The following is a 19,137-nucleotide window of genomic DNA, read 5'->3' as shown; positions in this document are numbered from 1 at the left end:
CACCCCCTGTACCCTCTCCCCCCATAACCACCTCTTATCTTGGAGCCCCCATAATCTGAGCCTTTTCCCCTCCTCCAGTCTTCCTCCCCTCCCCTTCTGGAGTCTCACCCCCTCATCCCCTACCCCTTCCCCACCATTGGCCCCCACTGACCTCAGGTGGGAGGGGCGGATCTCCAGGGCATAGGGCACGCAGGCCACAGCCCCTCACGGCAAACCCAGTTCTCCAGGCCCAGGTCCATCCACTAACCCATCCCAGAAGGCCCTTGAGGATCCTCTGTCCACCACTCATCGCTCTGGATGCCAGGATCGGGGGATGAGGGCTGGCTGCAGGGCTGGCTAGCTGGTGGGCCTCTGCCTGGTTGGAGGCCTTAAGTCTGGGCCACCCCTTCTGGGCTCCCCCAGCTGCCCCAGACATTCCTGAGCCCTGACTTCATGCCCACTTCAGATCCAGCCACTCACAGGTACCGCCTTCAGGCGTCAGAACTACAGGAGCACTCAGGGGCTCTGGGAGCAGTGTCCAGGCTCTTATGAAGGGTGCACCTGCACAGGAGACACTCCCCAGCCACCACACAAGCTTTCACAGCTGGGAGTCCAGCTAGCTGTAGCTAGGTTCACATCTGCATCCACACACTCACTCCAGCACACACTCTGTGCCAAGCCCAGTGTCCAGGCACATGTACAGAGCCATTTTGGGATGAATATGCAACTTGGCACAGGGACACAGGTGCATGGTGCTTCACACCACAGCTTCCCTTTATTTCCTCCAGGGCCCCTGGAGTCTGGGTCAGGCTTCAGCCCCTCTGCCCTGCTTTGGTCCCCCCAGCTCCATAGAGGAGGAGGCTCAGAGGACCGTCTCAGCCATGTCGTGGTCATCAAGGAACTGGGTTATGAGTTTGGGGCGCTGTGGGCTTGGCACAGGGTCAGCCCCCACTTCTGTCTCCTTCTCATCTTCCTCTTTGCCCTGATCCTTGGAGAAGTACAAGAATACCTAGGAGTGGATGGCCCAGGGAAACAGGAGAGAAGGTCAGCTTGAGGGCCTAGCCCCCAACTCCATCTTTACCCCCAACCCCATCTTTACCCCCAGCCCCGTCCTGGCGCAGCGGTCACCTCCTCCAGTGTGGTCTGGCTCACAGAGAAGTCCTCCACACCATGCTCTGCGCCGCTTGCCGCCAGCAATCCAAAGACGAGCGCCAAGGTGCAGCGCCCTCCTGGCAGCAGCTGGAAGCGCAGGCGGCCACCATGTGCCTCCCGCAGCTCAGCTCCCGGGAACGCCTGGGCCACGAAGTCAGCCGCCGACTTGGATCTCGACAAGGGCACCCTCAGGGTCAGTGTATGGCCAGCCCCAAATCTGGGGTGGGGTGGGGTGGGGTAGACCATAGCTAATGGATCCGCCCATACCATCTTCCAGCCCTCTTCTAGCCCCACCACTATACTTGGCTCCTCCAGAACCCCAGGCCAACCTGACCCCAGCCTCTGCTCCTAGCCCCGCCTACATGCTCATCCAGTCTCTAACCCAGCTGCCCCCTGGTCCCGCCCACACAATGCCATGCCCCACACCAATATCCAGGTCATACCCACTTGCCGGACCCTCTTTGGCCTCCACGCATGGACACACCTTCACCCCTCAGACCTCCTCCCCATCTCAGTCCAGCCTTGCCCCCTCTCCTGGACAGTTCATGATCCTTGCCTGTTCTCTGGTTAGAACTCAAACTGGCCCCACCTGATCTCCCCTCCAGGCCTACCTACACCGCCACCCTGATCTGCCCACACCCAGGGCTTGAGGCCTTCCCCACTCACCTGCCCTTGAGGTGCTGTGTGCTGCCCAGGCAGCGGAACCGCCCATTCACCATGATGGCCAGGCGCGTACAGAGTGCCTCGCACTCCTCCATGCTGTGGGAGCCCAGTGACGTGAGCTCCGACCAGGCCTGGACCCATGGTGCTCGGCTCTGGGCTGCCCCCCCAGGGACCCTCAGCCTGCAGCTCTGGGCCACCCTGTGCTCTGGACATTTCCTGTCAGTCCCAGACTGCTCTGTTCCCCAGGCCCACCTGTGTGAGGTGAGTACCACGGAGCGGCCCTCCCGCACCACGGCCAGAAGACTGTTCCAGAGGAACCGCCGGGCACCAGGGTCCATGCCAGTGGTCGGCTCGTCCTGGGCACAGAGCAGGGAGATGCTTAAATGCGGCCACTTCCCCCCACTCTGTCCTCCCATCTGCACACACATACCAGAAAGACTAAAGCTGGGTCCCCCACCAGAGCCACGGCTGTCGCCAGCTTCCGCTTGTTGCCACCGCTGTAGGTGCCCGCAGGTCGGTCAGCATACTGAGGGAGGCCCAGGCGTGCCAGGCCGTAGCTTGCTGTCTATGGCAGGATGGAGTGGGAAGGGCAGAGTGAGAATAGGGTACAGGGTGAGTGGGAGGGGCTAAGGAGGGGATATGGTGGTGGTTTAGTCGCTCAGTGGTGGACTCTTTCTGACTCCATGGACTAGAGTCCGTCAGGCTCCTCCATGGGATTTCCCAGGCAAGAATACTGGAGTGGGATGTCATTTCCTTCTCCGGGGATCTTCCTGACACAGGGATCGAACCCCGGTCTCCTGCATTGCAGACGGATTCTTAACCAACTGAGCCACCAGGGAAGCCCAGGGATAACGTGGGACGGTAACTAAAGAGGGTGGGGCCAGAGCGAGTACGGGGCGGGGCTGCGACTGGAGGCGGGGCCAGACCAAGAGAGAGGCAGGGCCTGGCCCAGTGGCAGGAAGCCACCAGGAAGGAAGCCCTGACCCTGAGATGAAAGTAGGCGGGGCCATAGCCAGGAAGGTCTAGGAGAGAAGGGGCGGGCCCCTAGCAGGGAGGTGGAGAGTGCCCCCTGAGGACGGTGGGAGGACTGGGGGTGTGGGGTGGACCCAATAAGTGTGTAGGCACTCAGGGAGGGCAGGGGCAGGGCCAGAGGACCTACGGTCAGGGGACCGAGAGCAGCAGAGAGACTGTGGTCCAAGGGAGAGACTGGGGTGAGGACCGGAGGGGTTAGTGGGGAGAGCGGTCACCTGGGCAACTTGGGCTTCAGGGACTCCTCGCAGGCGTGCATACAGCTCCAGGTGCTCGCGACCGGTCAGCAGCTCGAAGATGGCATCCGACTGAGGGCAGTAGCCCATGCGGCAGTGAGCTGCGGCCGGTTCCTGGGCCACGCTGGGGATGCGGGATGGGGGACAGGGAACTCAGGGCCCTGGCTGGGCCCTGGCCATGCGAGGGGGCCCACCCACCCTGGTAAGGGACAGGAGGTAACTCAGGGCCGGGTCCACTTGCAGGGGGACTCAAGGCCAGGCAATCCTGTCCATACATGCGAGAGCAGGGGGAGGTGGGGAGGAACAAGAGCCCAGGAGCCCCTCACCTGTGGCCTTCCAGAATGGCCTCGCCCCCACTGGGCAGAGTGTCCCCAGTCACCATGCGGAATGTGGACGTTTTCCCTGCTCCGTTCACGCCCAGCAGCCCGAAACACTGCAGGTACACCCACAGAGGGCACTCATAGAAGCCTGGACACTTGTCCCAGCATTTCTGACTTCTGAGACGGGTTTCTCAGCTTCCACTGGGAGGGCTGTGGGCAAGGGGATCCCTGGGCAGATACTGGGGTATGTGAGTAGGCACAAGCTGTCACATAGCAGAAATGCTAGATGACACACAGCATGTGTTTAATCAATGGACACAGTAGATGTTCTATAAAGGTCACTCACAGTCAGTGCTTCCTAAATATTGAGGCAGGAGCTGGCTGAATGTTTCATGCCACGCTAGTGGGTACCAACAGCAAGAGCACCTGGTGAGAATTCATACTGGGCACACAGTCAACTCAAGATGGAGAGGTTGACTGAACACAGTAGGCATTTGCTAAAGAGTGATGGCAGTTTATACCAACACACCACAAGTGTCCACAGGTGTGTGCCAGCCCCTAGTAGGTGGCCAGGAAATGGACCACAGCAGACAAGTTTGCACAAAGTAGTTGCTTGAATGTGCATTGGTACAGAGCAGGTGCCTACTAAATATTGGTTGTGAGCAAGTGCTTGATACATATACAATATGGACTCAATAAATGTTGGTGTTTGATAAAAGTTGATCATCACAAAGGTGACATTCAATACACTTTTGGTACACACAATGGTGGGGGGGTTCAACAAGCTTTACTCTATACAGTTGGTACTCAATAAATGCTAACATATAGTAGGTGCACATAGTAACTGGCACATGTATGGGAACCCAGTAGGTACTTAATAATAAATTTATCCTCACTAAGATCTTGTTAATCCTATTGCACACAGTCGGAATCAATAAATGTAACCATGCAGTAGGAGCTTCATGAGATTTGCTGGCTATAAATAGGAGCTCAAATATTGACAGCCAGTAGGTACTGAGTTTAGGACAGACACAGAGTAGGTGTTCTATAGGGGGAGGTAGACACAAACATGGTAAAGACCAGTGGGCGTACAATAGGACAGCCGCTCACCCTTGTACCACCTGGACTTACCTCACCAGGGGGAATCCCCAGGCACAGGCGGTCAACAGCTGGCGTCCTCTGCCCAGGGTACACCTGGGAGGATGGAAGTCCATGAGAAAGGTGGGTAGGCCAGTGGAAGCCCCCCAGCCCAACAGTGGAGGCCCCCCAACCCAACAGTGGAGGCCCACAAACCCACCTTGGTCAGGTCCCTCAGTACCAACACATCCCCCTGGGTGGCCCCTTGTACTACCCGTTCCCGCTCACGGGCCACATCCTCATCCTCCTCTCCCAGGGCGGGTAATGGCCTCAGCCTGGGTCTGAGGACAGAGATATGAGTGGGCCCAGAGCCAGACCCCAGTCCCTGCCACCCTCCCTGGTCCCCACTGACTGTGGTAGGAGGCGGTTGTGGTGCTGAAGCAGTAGTGTAAAGAGGAGGAAGATTGGCCCCTGTATGAACATGGCCAAGAGGTTCTTGCCGACCACCTCCCAACGCAGGGGCGACTGGAAATGCCCCTCTCCTGTGTGGACATGAGGAGGGATAGGGTCATTTTAGGGTCTTGGTTACTGGGCCTCTCCCCATTCAGGTCACATTGGGTTCTTAAGGGAAAGCACCAAGATGAATAGACACTCAACTGGGGTCTAATTGGCGTGGAAAACCATGGCATTGCCACCTCCTTTATTTAGTGCCTTAGACCTCTTGTGACATGACCAAGATGGAATTAACTTTTATGGCTGCTTTGCTGCACTTTTAACTTTGCCTACCCACCCTTCCAGGTCATCTAAAACCTCAAGTTTTCTTCCTACAGGGCTTCAAACAGGGGCTGCTGTTTGTCCCTGCACTGTAGGATTGACTCTTGTCTGGCACTTCCCCTCCTGGAGAGAAGTTCTCACCCAAGCGCTCAAAGGCATCAGCCATGGCCTGGTTCCGCACCATGTCGATGAGGCCCCGACCCAAGCAGAAGTGAGGAAAGATAAGGAAGACCTGTTTCAGGATCCGGCTCACCTTCTGCAACTTCTGCTCAGGGGCAGATTAAGAAGGAGGTGGGTCAGAAACTGAGGTTGAGGCCCAGTCTGACCCCAACCCAAGGACCAGCCCTGTGGGTCCTACCTGATCAGAGAAGAGCTCAAGCACGAAGGTGGCCATGCTGCCATTGATACCAATAAAGAGATTGATGCAGGTGAGCACAACATAGGCTGTGCTGGGCACAGAGAAGAAGAAGGAGGCTGGGTACATGAGTGGCGTGATCGACCAGCTGAGGGGAACAGGAGCCACTGTTATTGCCAGACAGGCTGAGCAGCCCTGAGAAGAATATAGATCTCCCATTCCCAAACTGTGTTGTAGACCTCTGTAACATGGTCAGGTCAAGATGAGCTTTTAAGGCCTCCTTGGCATACCCCTGAATAAGATCACACTTGGGGTCCTCTCAGATCTCCATATCCTCTCCTTAGAAGCTGCTATAGAGTCCCAGCTCCCTCAACGGAGTCGAGGGGGTCAGTAAGAACAAGTCCTGGAGGGGCTGGGAACCTCACCCGTACAGTAGTAGCAACAGCAGGAGGGCAGGCAGGTTGGCAGGGGCCACATATGCCCTCTGCTGGAAGGCCAAAAAGATGAGCACCACGATGCACGCTGACACCAAGTAGTTACACTGCATTGGAGATGGTGGTTACACCCTCAGTATGCTGAGCTACCAGGGAAGCCCACAGCCATCCTTGGCATTGTGTACCACCCCAACCTCCCTGGGCTTTGGATAATAGGACGAGGTCTGCATTATCCCCAAGACTTCAGTGGTGACATCCTAGACAAGTTCTTGACCATAAAGGGCCAGAAGAGGCAGTGGCAAGTGGTGGCAGGGCCCCCACCCCTCCAGGTGATCTGCGCACCATGTCCCAGAGAAAGTTGCCAAGCCAGTAGAGAGTGGGGGGCAGGCCTCCCATGCACTGCAGGTGTTTGGCTCGGGTGACACGCTCGTCAATGAGGACAAGGATGAAGCTGGCCGGGACAAAGGACATGGCGAAGACCACGCAGATGGAGACAAGCACGTCCACTGAGGAGGCCATCCTGGGGGTGAAGGGGCATGAGCTGCTCATCACTGTGCTCATCATTGATGGGATTGAGGTCCCCGGGGCTGGACACGGCTGGTGGGGGATGTCCTGAGCCATTTCAAACTGTTAGGCAGGGAGAGATCGTCCAGGTCTCTAGTAGGATAGATGTTGATGTGACAAAAACGTGCAGGCAGCTGGGGGAGACTGCAGCCCATGAAGCCTGATGATGCCCTATTACCCTGGCCTAAGGGGTGGAGAGGGGAAGTTCTAGTTCTCTGTTTACACAGCAAGAGTGTGGCAGAGCGTAACTTCAGCTCCCACCACCAGAGACAACAGAGAGACCAACCGGGGTGGGGGGATACATGGAACAGGGGATCACACAAGGCGGAGTGGCACACAAGGTGGGGCAACTCACAAGGCGGGGGGATACACGGGGTCAGGGGACTCACAGCGCAGCCTCAGACAACTGCTCCTTGGTGAGGTTCAGGGGGTGATTGAGCGTGGTGATGCTGTGGGCATGGTGGGAGAGGCCTGGTGGCAGGTGGGCGTGTAGGAGAGCGTTGTTGGCTCGGTTTACAAAGGCCACCATGGCGTGCCAGCCCTTGTTGTTAAACCAGATCTGTGATGGAATTGGGGCCAAGGGGTCAGTGACCTGGCATCAGACCTCCCCCACCACAGCGCCAGCCGGCCACCGCCAGTTACCACCTTGAGGCCATCCTGAGTGTCCAGACCAACAGCCCATGCTGTGAGGTTATTCAGGAGGTAGTCGAGGGCCTCGCCTGGTGTGGGGTTCAGCAGTGCCCGCAGCTCCTCCACAGAGCGGCCCACCTCCAAGCCCGAGGGCAGGCCTGGGTCTTGGCCCCCAAGGGAGAAGCCCCCATACCTGAGGGGCAGCAGAGGTGGGAGACAGCTGAGGGTCAGGAGAATGGGGCGGCAGGCAGGCAGAGGGCACAGGAAAGGAACCCATGCAAGGGACCCTCCTCACCTGACCTCGTTCACCCATTTCTTGGTCTTCAGGCTGTGAGACAGAGAGACACAGACAGAGAGGTGAGTGGGACAGAGACAAAGATACTGGGGAGTTGAGTGAGACAAATAAAAAGGGGGAGGCACAGATGGCCCCCAGGATGCCCCAGCCCAGAGCCCCAGCCTGGGCATCCCCCGCAACCCCTCCCAAGACTGGACCACGTCCTCCCCACTGGACCCCTGCTACAGCTGGCCAAGTCAAATCCAGGGTGGTGCTCACCCTTGGCGCACCAGGCGCGGGTAGGTCTTGACCAGGAAGTCAGACAGGTTCCGGCCCGTTAGGTTCTGGACCACTTCACCAGAGCTGGTTGGTGCCTGGGGTGGCGGGGGGCCACCGGCTGCAGCAGGGCAGTCAGGCAGCAGGCGGTGGGCACCAGGCTGGCTGCACTGGCAGGCGGGGGATGGAGACTCCAGGGTCCAGTTGCCACTGGCCAAGACTTCAGCCACGTCTGCAGGGACCTCAGGCACCGAGAAGTGGCAGAGGGCAGGCCGTGTGCATGCTGGTGCCCTGTGGGGGTAGGAGCAGGGTGGGGGTAGGACTGGAGGCGCCCTGCTCCCAACCAGGCATGGGGGATGCTCCAGAGCCCAGACAAGGAAACCGAGGCCAGAGAGGAGCCAGGCCCAGACTGGAGGACCCTCACCTGCTGGAGTTACTTTTCGGGTAAGCCTCCTCCAGTCCGGCCTCCTCCAGCAGGGCCTCGACCAGGCGGGAGTGTTCAGGGTCCCCTGGAGTGTCATCGCTGTGTGTAGTGGGTGCAGGGTCAGGGCTGTGCCCACAGGCCCTGGGCCCCCCCCCCACCAGGCCCCTCTCCTCTGCACCCACCTGAAGAAGGACACCTGGGAGCCGTACATGCTGGGGCTCAGCCGCAGAGCCGGGTAGTATCCAAACGGGGGTGCAATGAGGCTGAACACCAGTGCCAGGCCCACAAAGAGGGCAGGCAGCACAATCTGAAGGGCCAGCCCATCAGCTCCCCGCCTGTCGGCCGCCAGGCTCACCTGCACCCTTCCCTGATCCTGCTCTAGAACCATCCATGGCTCCCCAGTGCTCTCAATAAACATGTTCAGAGTGAGGCATACACCTGGGCTTACGGGGCTGAATTAGGTTGTAGAGTGGAAAACAGATGCTGAGGGGCTTCCCCCCCCCCCCAGTAGGTGGCCCCTCACCTGGGCAAACAGGCCACGGCGGCTGCGGCGGGCAAGCAGGAAACGCTTGAGAAGTAAGGCCCGGAGCTGCTGACAAGTGAGCGCCCAGCTGTGTACGCGGCCTGCGGTGGCCGGCCCAGAGCCCTGTAGTGCCTGTGTCTCAGGGGCAGAGCCAGCTGTGGGGGATGGGAGGGTCAGTGCTTGGCCCTGGGGACCAGGAGGGGCCACAGGGTGGGGCAGGGACAACTCACCCAGCCCCCCATTCTCCAGGGCTGTCTCCTCTGGAGGAACTTGGAGCTGCCTAGTCGCGTCGGGATGAGAAATACCCAAGCACGAACCTTGCCTGGGCCTACCATCTGCAGAGTCACCAGAGTTGGGGTCAGGCTTAGTGTTTGGCCTGGGGTCTGGGCCTGTGTCAAGGCTCACAAAAAAGGGGTCAGAAATCAGGGTGGAGGTCAGGGCTGTAGGTTGGGCCATGTTAGCCAAGAGTGGGGACTTGGTCTAAAGTCAGGTCGGACTCTGGACCGGGGTGAGGGGTCAGGACAGGGGCCTACAGGCATACCCTCTGGGCCTGTGTCCACAGCACAATCTTCCACCACCTTCAGGAAGATCTGGGAAGACAAAGCAGGGGGCTCAGACAGAGCCTGGGGACACACAAAGGGAGGGGGACTCAAGGGCCACATATCCCTCAAACACTGGGGGTCCCCAAGCCTCCCTGAGGGCCTCCAAGCCTCCGTGTGGCCCCTGTCTCCTCCCTGGGATGCCCAGCTGTCCACAGGCAGACTTCTTCATCCTTCCAGGCACCACCTCCTCCAGGAAGCCCTCCTCCTGCCGCCCCCCTCATCCAGCAGCCACACCTCCTCCAGGCTAGTGTCGGAGATCCCATAGCCAGCCAGTCCCAGCTCCCCCAGCCGCTGGTCCAGATCATGGAAGAGCTCAGCGAAGCTGCCATCCAGGGCGCCCTTGTAGGGCAATGCCAGCACCAGTTCATGTGGCAGATCCTTGACCAGTCGTGTGCCGGGCACTTGGCGCTGCACTATGGCCCACAGCTGGGCTGCACCTGGGTGGGCAGCAGGCACGTCAGGGGCCCTGGGGTCCCATGTTGCCCTGGCTCCTGCTCCACCCCCTTGGGGAAGGGGCTTGGGTGACCCACAAGGGATCAGTCCCTGAGGGCAAAGGAAGTCAGGATTAAGCACCCAAGGGCAGGACTTGACCTGGGGTCAGGGTCAGAGGTAGGTTTGTGTGTCAGCTCAACTCAGGGGTCAGGTCAGGGGTCAAGCTTGGGGTTATCAGGCCTGTTGCCCTGAACCAAGTCACTGCCCCCCACTGGCCCCTCCCTCTGGCTCTCACAGCCCCATCCACAGCCCCTCACTCAGGCTTTCCCACACCCGCCCTCACCGGCAGAGCTGGCCTGGCCTCCTGGCTCCCTTTTCTGCCCAGCATCCATGCTGTTCTTCAAGCCAGTTTCACCCTGGAGGCAGAGGGGCACCAGCTGCCATGGCCATCGGGGCTGGATGGAGTCTTAAGAACTGGGGTCGGAGGTCTGTTCCAGCCCTCACCTTTTTGCTGGTGGCCAGGGGTGGGGGACCCTTGGCCAATGTCAAGTAGTATCCGGAGCCCAAGTGACGCCGCAGGAAGAGAGGAGAGCCACAGCAGCACAGGCGGCCCCCTGCCACTATCGCCACCCTGTCTCCCAGCAGCTCCGCCTCATCCAGGTGGTGGGTGGAGAGGATCAGTGTGCGACCTAGGCAGGGGACCCAACCCACACATGTTATCAGGCTGCCCAAGCTGTGGCCCCTGCCTCGTGCAGTAAACTCCTACTTATCCCTCAAAACCCCATCTTCCATCACCTCTGTCAGAAAGATCTTCTGGCCTCTCAAGCAGCATCCAGGGAAATCTCAGGTCACTTTCAGTTCTTACCTTCCCGATATTTGAGCAGCAGCTCCCAGATGCCTCGACGGGAAGTGGGGTCTACACCAGCTGTGGGCTCATCCAGGATAACAACTTGGGAGCCACCCACAAAGGCAATGGCTACTGAGAGCTTCCGCTGCATCCCGCCTGGGTTGGGACAGGGGTCAAGATCTCCACAGTCTTGGGCAGGGCTGCAGTCCTTCTCCCTGCACCTTTCCCTACCCACCTGGACCACAGTGCCTGATTCCTCCTGGGTCCCCAGGTCTGCCCATCTCCTCTGGCATTCCACAGTCCTCAATATAAAGTCCCAGCACCAGCTCCCCAGCCTCATCTCTGCAGACCTGGAGGCTCCCCCCAGTCCGGGCTCACCTGACAGGTGATGAGTCTGTGCATGCCTCTTGGGGATCAGCCCCATGTCCTGCAGCAGCCGGTCCTGCTCGGGACCCATGGCAGCTGCGCTCAGACCCTTCAACCGCCCATAGAACCAGACGTGCTCATCCACAGTCAGCCTGAGGCCATGTACAAAAGACAGTGGGGGGGTTACCATGGCAGGCAAGGCCACAGAGAGCACCCAGCACTCCCACTGCCACGCCCCAGGCCCATGGAGACGCACAGGTCAAAGAGTATGTTGTACTGCGGGCAGACACCCAGGCAGGGCCGGATGGCTGCCATGCTGGTCCGGACGTCGTGGCCCAGGACAGAGGCGGAGCCAGCCGTGGGTGGAAAGAGGCCACTCAGGATGGACCTGCAGGAGCAGGGGTCTCAGGGCAGCTTCAGAGGGGAAGCTGAGGCTCCCAGCACTTAAGGGCACCTACTGTATGCCCAGACCAAAGGGGTATTATGTTCCCATTTTACAGGGGAGGGAAGACGAAGCTCAGAGAAAATATTCATCACCTGCCTATTGTGGATCCAAAGTGAACTAAGGGGGAGGTCCAAAGGGAACTGGGGCTGGGGGGGCATCAGGGTCCCCCCTCACTGTACAAATAGGTACCTTCTGACCCCAGATGTCCTTCCGCTTGAACAAGTGCAAGTTGAGACCCAAGAAGAGGAGCTGGGGGGGAGGGGAGCTGTGGGGGGAGAGGAGTGATGGCTGCTCACATTGTGGTCGTTTTGCCAGCCCCATTGTGGCCCAGGAAGGCGGTGATGTGGCCCTGGTAGAAGTCCAGGCTGAGTCCGCACAGCGCTGGCTGCGGGTTGCCAGGAAAGCGCTTTTCCAGGCCGCGTATGGAGACCCCCGGAATCAGGCCAGGGGGTGCCTCCTCCACCAGCACTGAGGAAGGAGGGCAGCCTCAGTTTTGGGCACCCTCAGAAGCCTGGGGACCATTCAAGCTGGTCTGTGGAGTCAGGGACTTATGGGGCTGGGGTCTGTGGGAGTTAGGGGAGCCTCAGGACCTGGGAATATGCAGAGGATTGGAATCCATGGGGACCTGGGTTTTGTGGGGGCTGAGAATCCAGACAGGGAAGTGACAGCTGTTTGTTGGGCCTTACCCTTGGGGTCCTGCACAGCCAGGATTGGGGCAGGACCCTTGGGGGTCTGAGACCCAAACCAGTAGCTCCTCCGAAAGGGAAAGTTCCATGGTTCGGGAATCCCGTACTCGCCTGTGGGGAGTGGTGCTCAGTTACCCCTGAGGCGCTCCCCCTGGAGCCCACTGGGGATGCGGGGATCCAGGTAAGTGATAACCAGGAAGCCCCGCCCACCCGCCTGCCCCAGGCCTTCCCTCAAACGCAGCCACCAGCGCACATGTGCGCAGGTGCCAGGAAGACCCACCCTTTCACCTGTATTCCAGGCCCCCTCAGCCCCACCCCATCCCGTGCCCGCCCTCAGCCCAGTCTCCCCTGCGCCTCCTACGGCCCACCTGGGCACACCGCCTCCAGGTACCAAGTGGCGAGGCCATAGAGAGCGGCATCGAGCAGCAGAAGGCCCGAGACCTGGGCCAAGCTGAAGACATCTGCTGTAGGCCCGGTGCCCATGTTGTGCCACTGCGCACCCTCGCCCTGCTCCTCCAGCAGCGCCAGGCTCTCGCAGCCAAAACCAAAGGCCACGGGCGACAGAAGGCTCTATGGGTGGGGGCGGGTAGGTAGGTGGGTAGGTCAGCAAACAAGTGCAGCTGAGGGTGCCCTGCACCCCTCACCCACACGGCCCGGCTCTCACCGCGGCCACGCGGCCGCCCACGGGCAGCTGGTCCCTCCAGGCCACGCACAGCACGTAGGGCAGATAGAGTACGAAATAGGCAAGACCCCCGCAGGCGGCTGCCAAGTTCGCTCGGGAGAAGAATGCGCTCAGCAAGAAACTTTGGACCACCGTGGCCACAGCGAAAGCCGCCAAGAACAGGAACAGCACCCCCGGGTGGCTGTAGGGGAGGATGTCCCCGAGCTGCAGAAGGACAGGGGAGCTGGAGGGAGCTCGCGGATTCGCCCAGGGACACGCAACCCCGCGAGGCGCCTCCTGCCTGTTACCTCCCCGTACACACGCACCCATCCCGAGTAGGCAAGGCGGGGGGTGCACGCACCTTGAGCACCAGCACAAGCAGCGCGGTGCTGAGGAGGAAGGGCCCGAGGCAGCTGAGGAACCAGCCCAGCCACAGTGCAGTGGCGCTGAGCCCCATGGCGCGCATCGTGTAGCGCAGCCGAGTCTCCTTCTCACGCACCACGGCCTTCACCGTCAACGCCACCGAGTAGATCCAAGCCAGTGTCAGGAAGAGTGGCAGTGACCGGCTCAGCAAGCGCAGGAACCTGGGGCAGTGGGCAGCTGCAGTGGACGCCAGACACCCCTGCGCTGCCCCCATCTGGCACGACAGTTCCCGCCCTGGGACCCCAAGGTGAGCCGAGGACATTCGCCCTCCCTTGTCCTCGGACTCCTGATGGTGCTGTCAGATTACGTTCTCCCTGTATCCAGGGACCCCAGACCCTGAGGGATCCCGGCTCCTCCAGCTACAAGGTCACGGGGAGTGGTCCTTCTGAACTGTAGTTCTCAGCTTTGACTGCGTGAATATTCCAGATGGCACCCAGGCCCCCACCCTGAGACCCGGGATCTGGCATCTGAGAGAAGTGAGGAAAGGGTGCTCACGCATCGTCCACGTAGCAGGGGTAGGGCATCTGCTGGAGGTAGAGGCCGGCATGGGGGGTGGTCCCTGTGAGCACGCGCACAGCTGCGCGCTCCAGCAGGTCCTGCAGGTACACGAAGCCACCCCACACGTAGCGCAGGTCCGTCAGGGGGTCAGCGGCCGGACCGGGGTCCCAAAACCTGAAAGCAGTATGGGAGTAGCTGGGACCTGCCCATCACAACTTCAGCTCCGCCCTCATCTGTGTACAAACTATCTAGATCCACCTGCCAATTGCTTTAATCTTATCCCAGAAACCAAGGCATTGACCCCGCCCACCAAGCCCTTGGCTGTGCCCATCACACCATAAACCCCGCCCATCATGGATCCCTATTGGTCTAAGGATTTGGGCCCCACCCACCAAGATCTCTGATAGGTGGGATGCTCTCTAGCAACCCCCTCTGGTTCCGCCCCACAAGGCCCCCCCACCTGTCCTTGATCTTATTGGTTCTTGTGACATCATCGATATCCATGCGGATCTTGATGCGCACGTGGCCAGGGCCTGGGGACTGAGCGGGGTCCGGGGAGTCCTCAGGCCCCAGAAAAACGATGCCGGCCCAGAAACGGTGCTCGGAGAGCAGCTTCAGGGCCCGCTCCACCAGGGCAGCCTCTGAAGGGGCGGCCTCCAGCCTGTCCAGAGTCACGCACTGCGGAGGGGCCTGGGCGTGAGTTCGAGGCCCCAGGCTCCTCCCCTGGACCTAAAGGCGGAGCCGCGCTTCCTCCTAGCAGGCCCTCAGCAGGGCTGCCTCTCCACTCGGAGACGTTTCCCCAGGTGGACGGTCCCTCACCTCCATCACACGGCCCAGTGTGACCGCCAGGTGTCCCACATCAGCGTGGGCCTTCTGCCAGCTGTAGCCACCGCTGCGGGGATTCAGAAAGGCATGAAGAGCTTCCACTCTGGCCCCACCTCCGGGTCTTGGCTGCCTCCTTCCCTTGTCCTGGATCTGCAGGAGCCTCTGTAGGGGTGTCAGGGAAGGTGGGGGTCTGCATCGGACGTTCAGGGCCTGTCACCTCTTCCCATCCCAGTGAGCGGCCTGAGCTCACCTTGGATACCACTCCCCACCTCCACACCCTCGCCTGGAAGTTCCTGCCCTTTCGCCCAAATCCTTAGCAGGGGTGACCCAGCTGCCACATATCCCCACCCCCAGTACCCCTCTCCCACTCCCGTCCTGGCCCCACCTGCAGCATGGCGATATTGGCACTATCGTTCAGGAAGTTAAAGAGCTGGGGTCCCAGCAGCCCCCACACCTCCTGGATGTCCTTCAACAGCGCCAGCTCCTGGAAAGTTCGGTTGACCTGCAAGAGGTGGGTGCTGAGGTCCACACCAGCCTCAGCCATTTATGACCCTTCCTTCCAGTGAAGCCCCTGCCCACCCCTCTTGCCTTCTCCCCTCTGCTCCATCCTGCACCTCTGAGCACTGCCTGAAATCTGGCAATCCCTCCACTTCAAACCCTGCTTCCTGGACCCAGCCCAGGGGCAGCCAGTCTTGGGACTCAGGGCTCTCCTGTGGCCTGGCTCTCCCCCTCGGCTGAGGCTGGGACTGAGGGCCCCTCGCACTGTCACCTGGGCCATGATCTGCCGGGTGAAGGGTGTGTCAGGCGTGAACAGTACTTTCCCCAGGACCAGTGGCTTCAGGCGCCTCCACAGCAGGCGGGATAGGGGGTGGGTGTCCAGGGCCCCCGTCAGCTCAGCGCAGGTGGGGCCTAGGACCAGGGTGGGGGCACCATGAGGCCCTGTGCCCACGTTCTGGCCCCGCTTCCCCAGGGAGAGGGGTGGAAACCAAGTTGGTCACTCACTCAGGCTGTTGTCCCACAGGGCCTGCGCTGGCTCCTGCCCCACAAGCTCCTTCAGGTCACTGGCCTCATACCAGTTGAGGGAGGGCCCACCTGGTTTGCTGGGCCCCCTGGCACTGCAAAGGGCTTCTGCCACCGCCTCCAGGGGACCACCTGGCCTGTGGGGTCTCTGTAGCAGGGCCCACAGCTCCCCCAGGCTGGGCAGCTCCAGGAGCTGGAGGAGGGGGTCACCAGAGGGCTGGGCAGGCTTCCCTCTGCGTGACCCCACCACCAAGCTATAACCAGGGCAGGGCCCTCCACCAGGAGCACCCTTGCCCTCTCTTTCTGCCCCAGCACTCCCACACAACTACTGAGGACAGGTGCCCAGGGTTGCTCTGTCCTCTCCTCTTTCTGCAGCCCACCCCTCTAGTTTCCTGGCAGGGGCGGAGACTACACTGGCCTCTTACCTCCTGGGCCATGTCCTCTGCAGTCTCCACAAGGCTGCCCATGGACTCCTGGGCCTGGCCCAGCACAGAGCCCAGAGACTCCTGGGGAGAAAGATGACAAGGTGACAATGAGGTTTGCGGTCGTCTCACTCGGGATCCAAGTTCCCAGGGGGTCCATGCTATCATAGCCTCATTTTACAGTGAAACTAAGGCTCTGAGAGGCACCTGAGCTTGTTCAAGGTCTCAGGACTAAAGTCTAAGGAATATCACTCCAGGTATCAGGGAAGGCCCAGTCAAAGGCCTGGAAGCTGGCACCCGAAAGGGGCAGGGTGGGATTCAGTGAGATCAGGGTCCCAGATCTTGCCCTGTCCCCACCTCACCCCTTGCAGCAGTGTCCCCAGCAGCTGAGTGGCCAGGGATAATCCCTCCTTGGGCTGGTCACTGGGCCAAGGAAAGGCCGAGGGAGTAAAGCACAGAAGCCCAGGGTGAGGCCAAGGTTAGCTGGAGCCATGTCCCACTTGTCCCACTCCAAGCTGCGTCATCAGGTGGAGGCGCAGAGCCCAGCCCTACCTGCCACAGTCCCGCCTTCTCACTTGCTCGCGCTGTGCGTGCAGCCTTCAGAATGGGCATCAGTTTTCTCAGGCTAGCCAGCATCCTATGGGCACTGGGGCCCCCCAGGACAGTGCGAGCATCTGCCAAGAGCCGGGAAACCCTGGATACAGAGAGAAAGCTGGAGGCGGAGGCTAGGCGAAGCTGCCCACCCCTGCCCAGCGGCTCCCACTGGTTTACAGGGAGTCCTTGAAGTTGCTGAGGATGCCAGGCTCCTCGCCGGGGGTTTGCCACGGGAAGCAGGTGTTGTTCACGTTGCAGATGAGGCCCTGGAGCCAAGGGATAGTGCCCGCTGAAGGCAGCGGCTTGTTGGGAAAATGACCTGCAGGGACACCAGGTGTGGGGTTCTTGGCTGAGTTCCCACCCCCGGTGACAGAGTGCCCCTCTCAGCTATTATTCGAGCGTCCGGTCTGTGCTCCGGGTTCTCACTGGGGCCCCTGTGCATAGAGTGACCACTGCTAATCCTAACCCCAAAGCTCTGGACGCTGGGGGTCTTACATTCATGCTGCTCGAGTGGGGGATGGGAATGGCGAACGGCCACCAGGATGAAGAAGAGAAAGAGCGGCCACAACAACTCCACCAAGAGTTGGATCTGCGGGGGCAGAATAGGCTTGGGGAGTGGCGGCCTATGGAGGGCCGTGGGCCGCCCCATCCCCGGCCCACCCAACCGGACATTACCGGCTGCCTCTTGCGATACAGGAAATTCTTCCAAAGCAGCAGCATCAGCTGTGTCCAGAAGGCCATGGTGGAAATGGACAGCAGACAGAACGGAGGGGTCAAGCTGAGGACGTACTGTGTGGTTGCGGGCAACTCCCTGCCCCTCTCTGAACTTCATCATCTATTTCATTGCTCAGCATTCTCGGAAGCTCTGCTTTGAGCCAAGAAAATTGTAGGTGCTTATTCAAGGGGCTCTATTCTCCGGAGGGGTGGAGTAAGCCAATGGGAGACCTGCCTGAATACTTCCTCACATCTGATTGGTTGCGCGGGATCTGTCGCTTCCTCCAAAGCAGCAGCTGGCGTCCCCAAGGCGGTGAATTTGTCCTGCAGGGGGCGGAGCGTAGGCTTAACTCTTTCATTACCAGGCTCCGCCCTAAGCCCTCCTGGGGGAGCTTCCAGGTCCCCTCCCCCAGCCTCATCCTTAACCCAGGCAAGGATTCCCTTTCCCTCCGCTCTCCTCCAACAATGATTGCTAGGAGTATTTTATACTGCTGTCTGAAAGAAGGGCTATCCCAGGCCACCAGAGAGGCGAGTCACCCAGCTGATAGGGGGCTCCAGCTCTACTCACCCCTCACGTACTGTTTGAGTAAGAAGCAGGGGCGCTTCTAGAAGCAGCTATTATTGATCATGTCCCTTGCTTGGAGTCCAGCCTGGCCTACTTCATCATCGTACACACAGAGAAACTGAGGCCGCCGGAAGGACAGGGAATGGACCCAGGACCCTTGACCCTCACTTCAGGACTCATTTATAAATGGGATCGGGGGGCGGGGAGCGGCCTCAGTTTCTCTATTGGTAAAATGGGGGAGAGAGCTTAGCGGCGTATCAACTGGGAGGGCAGCTGCAGGTAGGTGAGTCTATTGCCCTGTTATGCCCGATGTCCGAATCCCCGAGCGGGAAGAGAGAAAGCCTCCAAGACAATGCAACTGGCAAAAAGGGAAATTTATTGCTGACTCGAGTCAGGGCTCCTGCCGCATCCAACGCAGTGGTGCAGGGTCAGAGACCCCGGAGCCCAAGCTGTTACACAAATTTATAGGGTGAGCATAAGCGGTAGCTGGCTTAAGCGAATTGGTTACATGTTTGCAAAGCAATTTTTTTCCCCCCTACCATGGAAAGTTTATTTTCTGGCAGGAAAGAGGGATAAATAGAAATAATACAAATTAATGCTACAAACAATACAAATACATTGATACAATATAAATAGTAAAAATACAAGTAGATACAGATAACATATAGCATGTTAAATAGTAATGTGTTCAACATCAAAATAAATAAAAAAGAGTTAGAAAATGTCAAAGACCAGGGAAAGCCTGGATGAGAAGTTAGTGTTTGAATAAAAATATAAAATAAGTAAGGATGTGAGCAATGTGTATATAGGTTCCAGGAAGAGCTACTTATCAAAGTCCTGAAAACTTTCATTCCTGTCCTCAAGTCTCCCCATTCAAACTTTTAAATAAATAAATTACAAAATATTTCAATCATATAGGAAAGTATAATACAAAAGTACATTATTTTTTTTACCCCTAACATATTTTAAATAATGGTATATTTTTCTCCATTTGCTTCAGATTTTTTTTAACCATGTAAAATGTTTAAATTCCTCTGAGGCAATACACCTCCTTCTTACATGTCCCTGTCTCCCACTCTGGAATTAACCATGGCTATAAAGTACAAACTTCAGTAGATTTTCATCAACTCATGTTATAATTGTCCTTCATTTTAATGGATATTATCAATTTCTCTTCAAAGGAGGGGTACCAATTTACATCCCACCAGCAATGTATGACAGTCCCTGTTTCCCCATATCCTCATAAATTTTGAAATGTTTGTTCATCAGTGGTTATAAAATGATGTCCTTAGTTACAATCTGCATCATCTTAATAATGGGGGTGTTA

The 19,137-nt window shown here is 58.8% G+C and overlaps 1 protein-coding gene across 17 annotated transcripts; it reads right to left on the bottom strand.

The window, feature by feature from the left end:
• Nucleotides 1-719: 719 nt before the first annotated feature.
• ABCA7 (ATP binding cassette subfamily A member 7) lies at nt 720-17,899 on the bottom strand. Of its 17 annotated transcripts, XM_020890313.2 has the most exons (46): nt 17,497-17,899; nt 17,207-17,396; nt 17,027-17,120; nt 16,709-16,850; nt 16,490-16,631; nt 15,941-16,021; nt 15,498-15,708; nt 15,265-15,404; nt 14,881-14,997; nt 14,490-14,657; nt 14,131-14,348; nt 13,668-13,844; nt 13,111-13,333; nt 12,753-12,974; nt 12,457-12,658; nt 12,089-12,199; nt 11,699-11,870; nt 11,214-11,345; nt 10,970-11,109; nt 10,610-10,747; nt 10,249-10,433; nt 10,088-10,160; nt 9,547-9,749; nt 9,252-9,300; nt 8,941-9,045; nt 8,711-8,865; nt 8,370-8,494; nt 8,188-8,286; nt 7,767-8,054; nt 7,509-7,541; nt 7,229-7,406; nt 6,973-7,142; nt 6,362-6,539; nt 6,011-6,126; nt 5,589-5,733; nt 5,372-5,495; nt 4,869-4,998; nt 4,677-4,797; nt 4,511-4,573; nt 3,386-3,492; nt 3,042-3,183; nt 2,225-2,359; nt 2,047-2,150; nt 1,798-1,890; nt 1,108-1,348; nt 720-988 (listed from the first exon to the last, which is right to left on the bottom strand). In XM_020890313.2, exons 2-46 carry the CDS (start codon nt 17,270-17,272, stop codon nt 842-844), a joined length of 6,405 nt encoding a protein of 2,134 aa, XP_020745972.2. In that variant the 5' UTR covers nt 17,273-17,396; nt 17,497-17,899; the 3' UTR covers nt 720-841. The 17 variants fall into 17 exon arrangements, with proteins under 17 accessions (XP_020745972.2, XP_070321372.1, XP_070321374.1 ...); XM_070465271.1 differs by lacking the exon at nt 17,497-17,899 and having other exon boundaries at nt 2,252-2,359; nt 17,207-17,472; XM_070465273.1 differs by lacking the exons at nt 11,699-11,870; nt 17,497-17,899 and adding an exon at nt 11,592-11,667 and having other exon boundaries at nt 17,207-17,472.
• Nucleotides 17,900-19,137: the final 1,238 nt, after the last annotated feature.

Source organism: Odocoileus virginianus, chromosome 3 (assembly GCF_023699985.2).
Source record: "Odocoileus virginianus isolate 20LAN1187 ecotype Illinois chromosome 3, Ovbor_1.2, whole genome shotgun sequence".
Classification (NCBI taxonomy): domain Eukaryota; kingdom Metazoa; phylum Chordata; class Mammalia; order Artiodactyla; family Cervidae; genus Odocoileus; species Odocoileus virginianus.
This window is presented reverse-complemented; position numbering and strand designations above follow the sequence as displayed.

What these genes read in the sequence shown, in the direction of transcription:
- ABCA7 (XM_020890313.2), bottom strand. Translation starts at nt 17,272, where the DNA reads ATGGCCTTCTGGACACAGCTGATGCTGCTGCTTTGGAAGAATTTCCTG. An exon ending in TGTATCGCAAGAGGCAGCCG is followed by an intron (nt 17,121 to 17,206) that starts GTAATGTCCGGT and finishes CTGCCCCCGCAG; the next exon opens with ATCCAACTCTTGGTGGAGTT. An exon ending in TGATGCCTTTGAGCGCTTGG is followed by an intron (nt 4,999 to 5,371) that starts GTGAGAACTTCT and finishes ATGTCCACACAG; the next exon opens with GAGAGGGGCATTTCCAGTCG.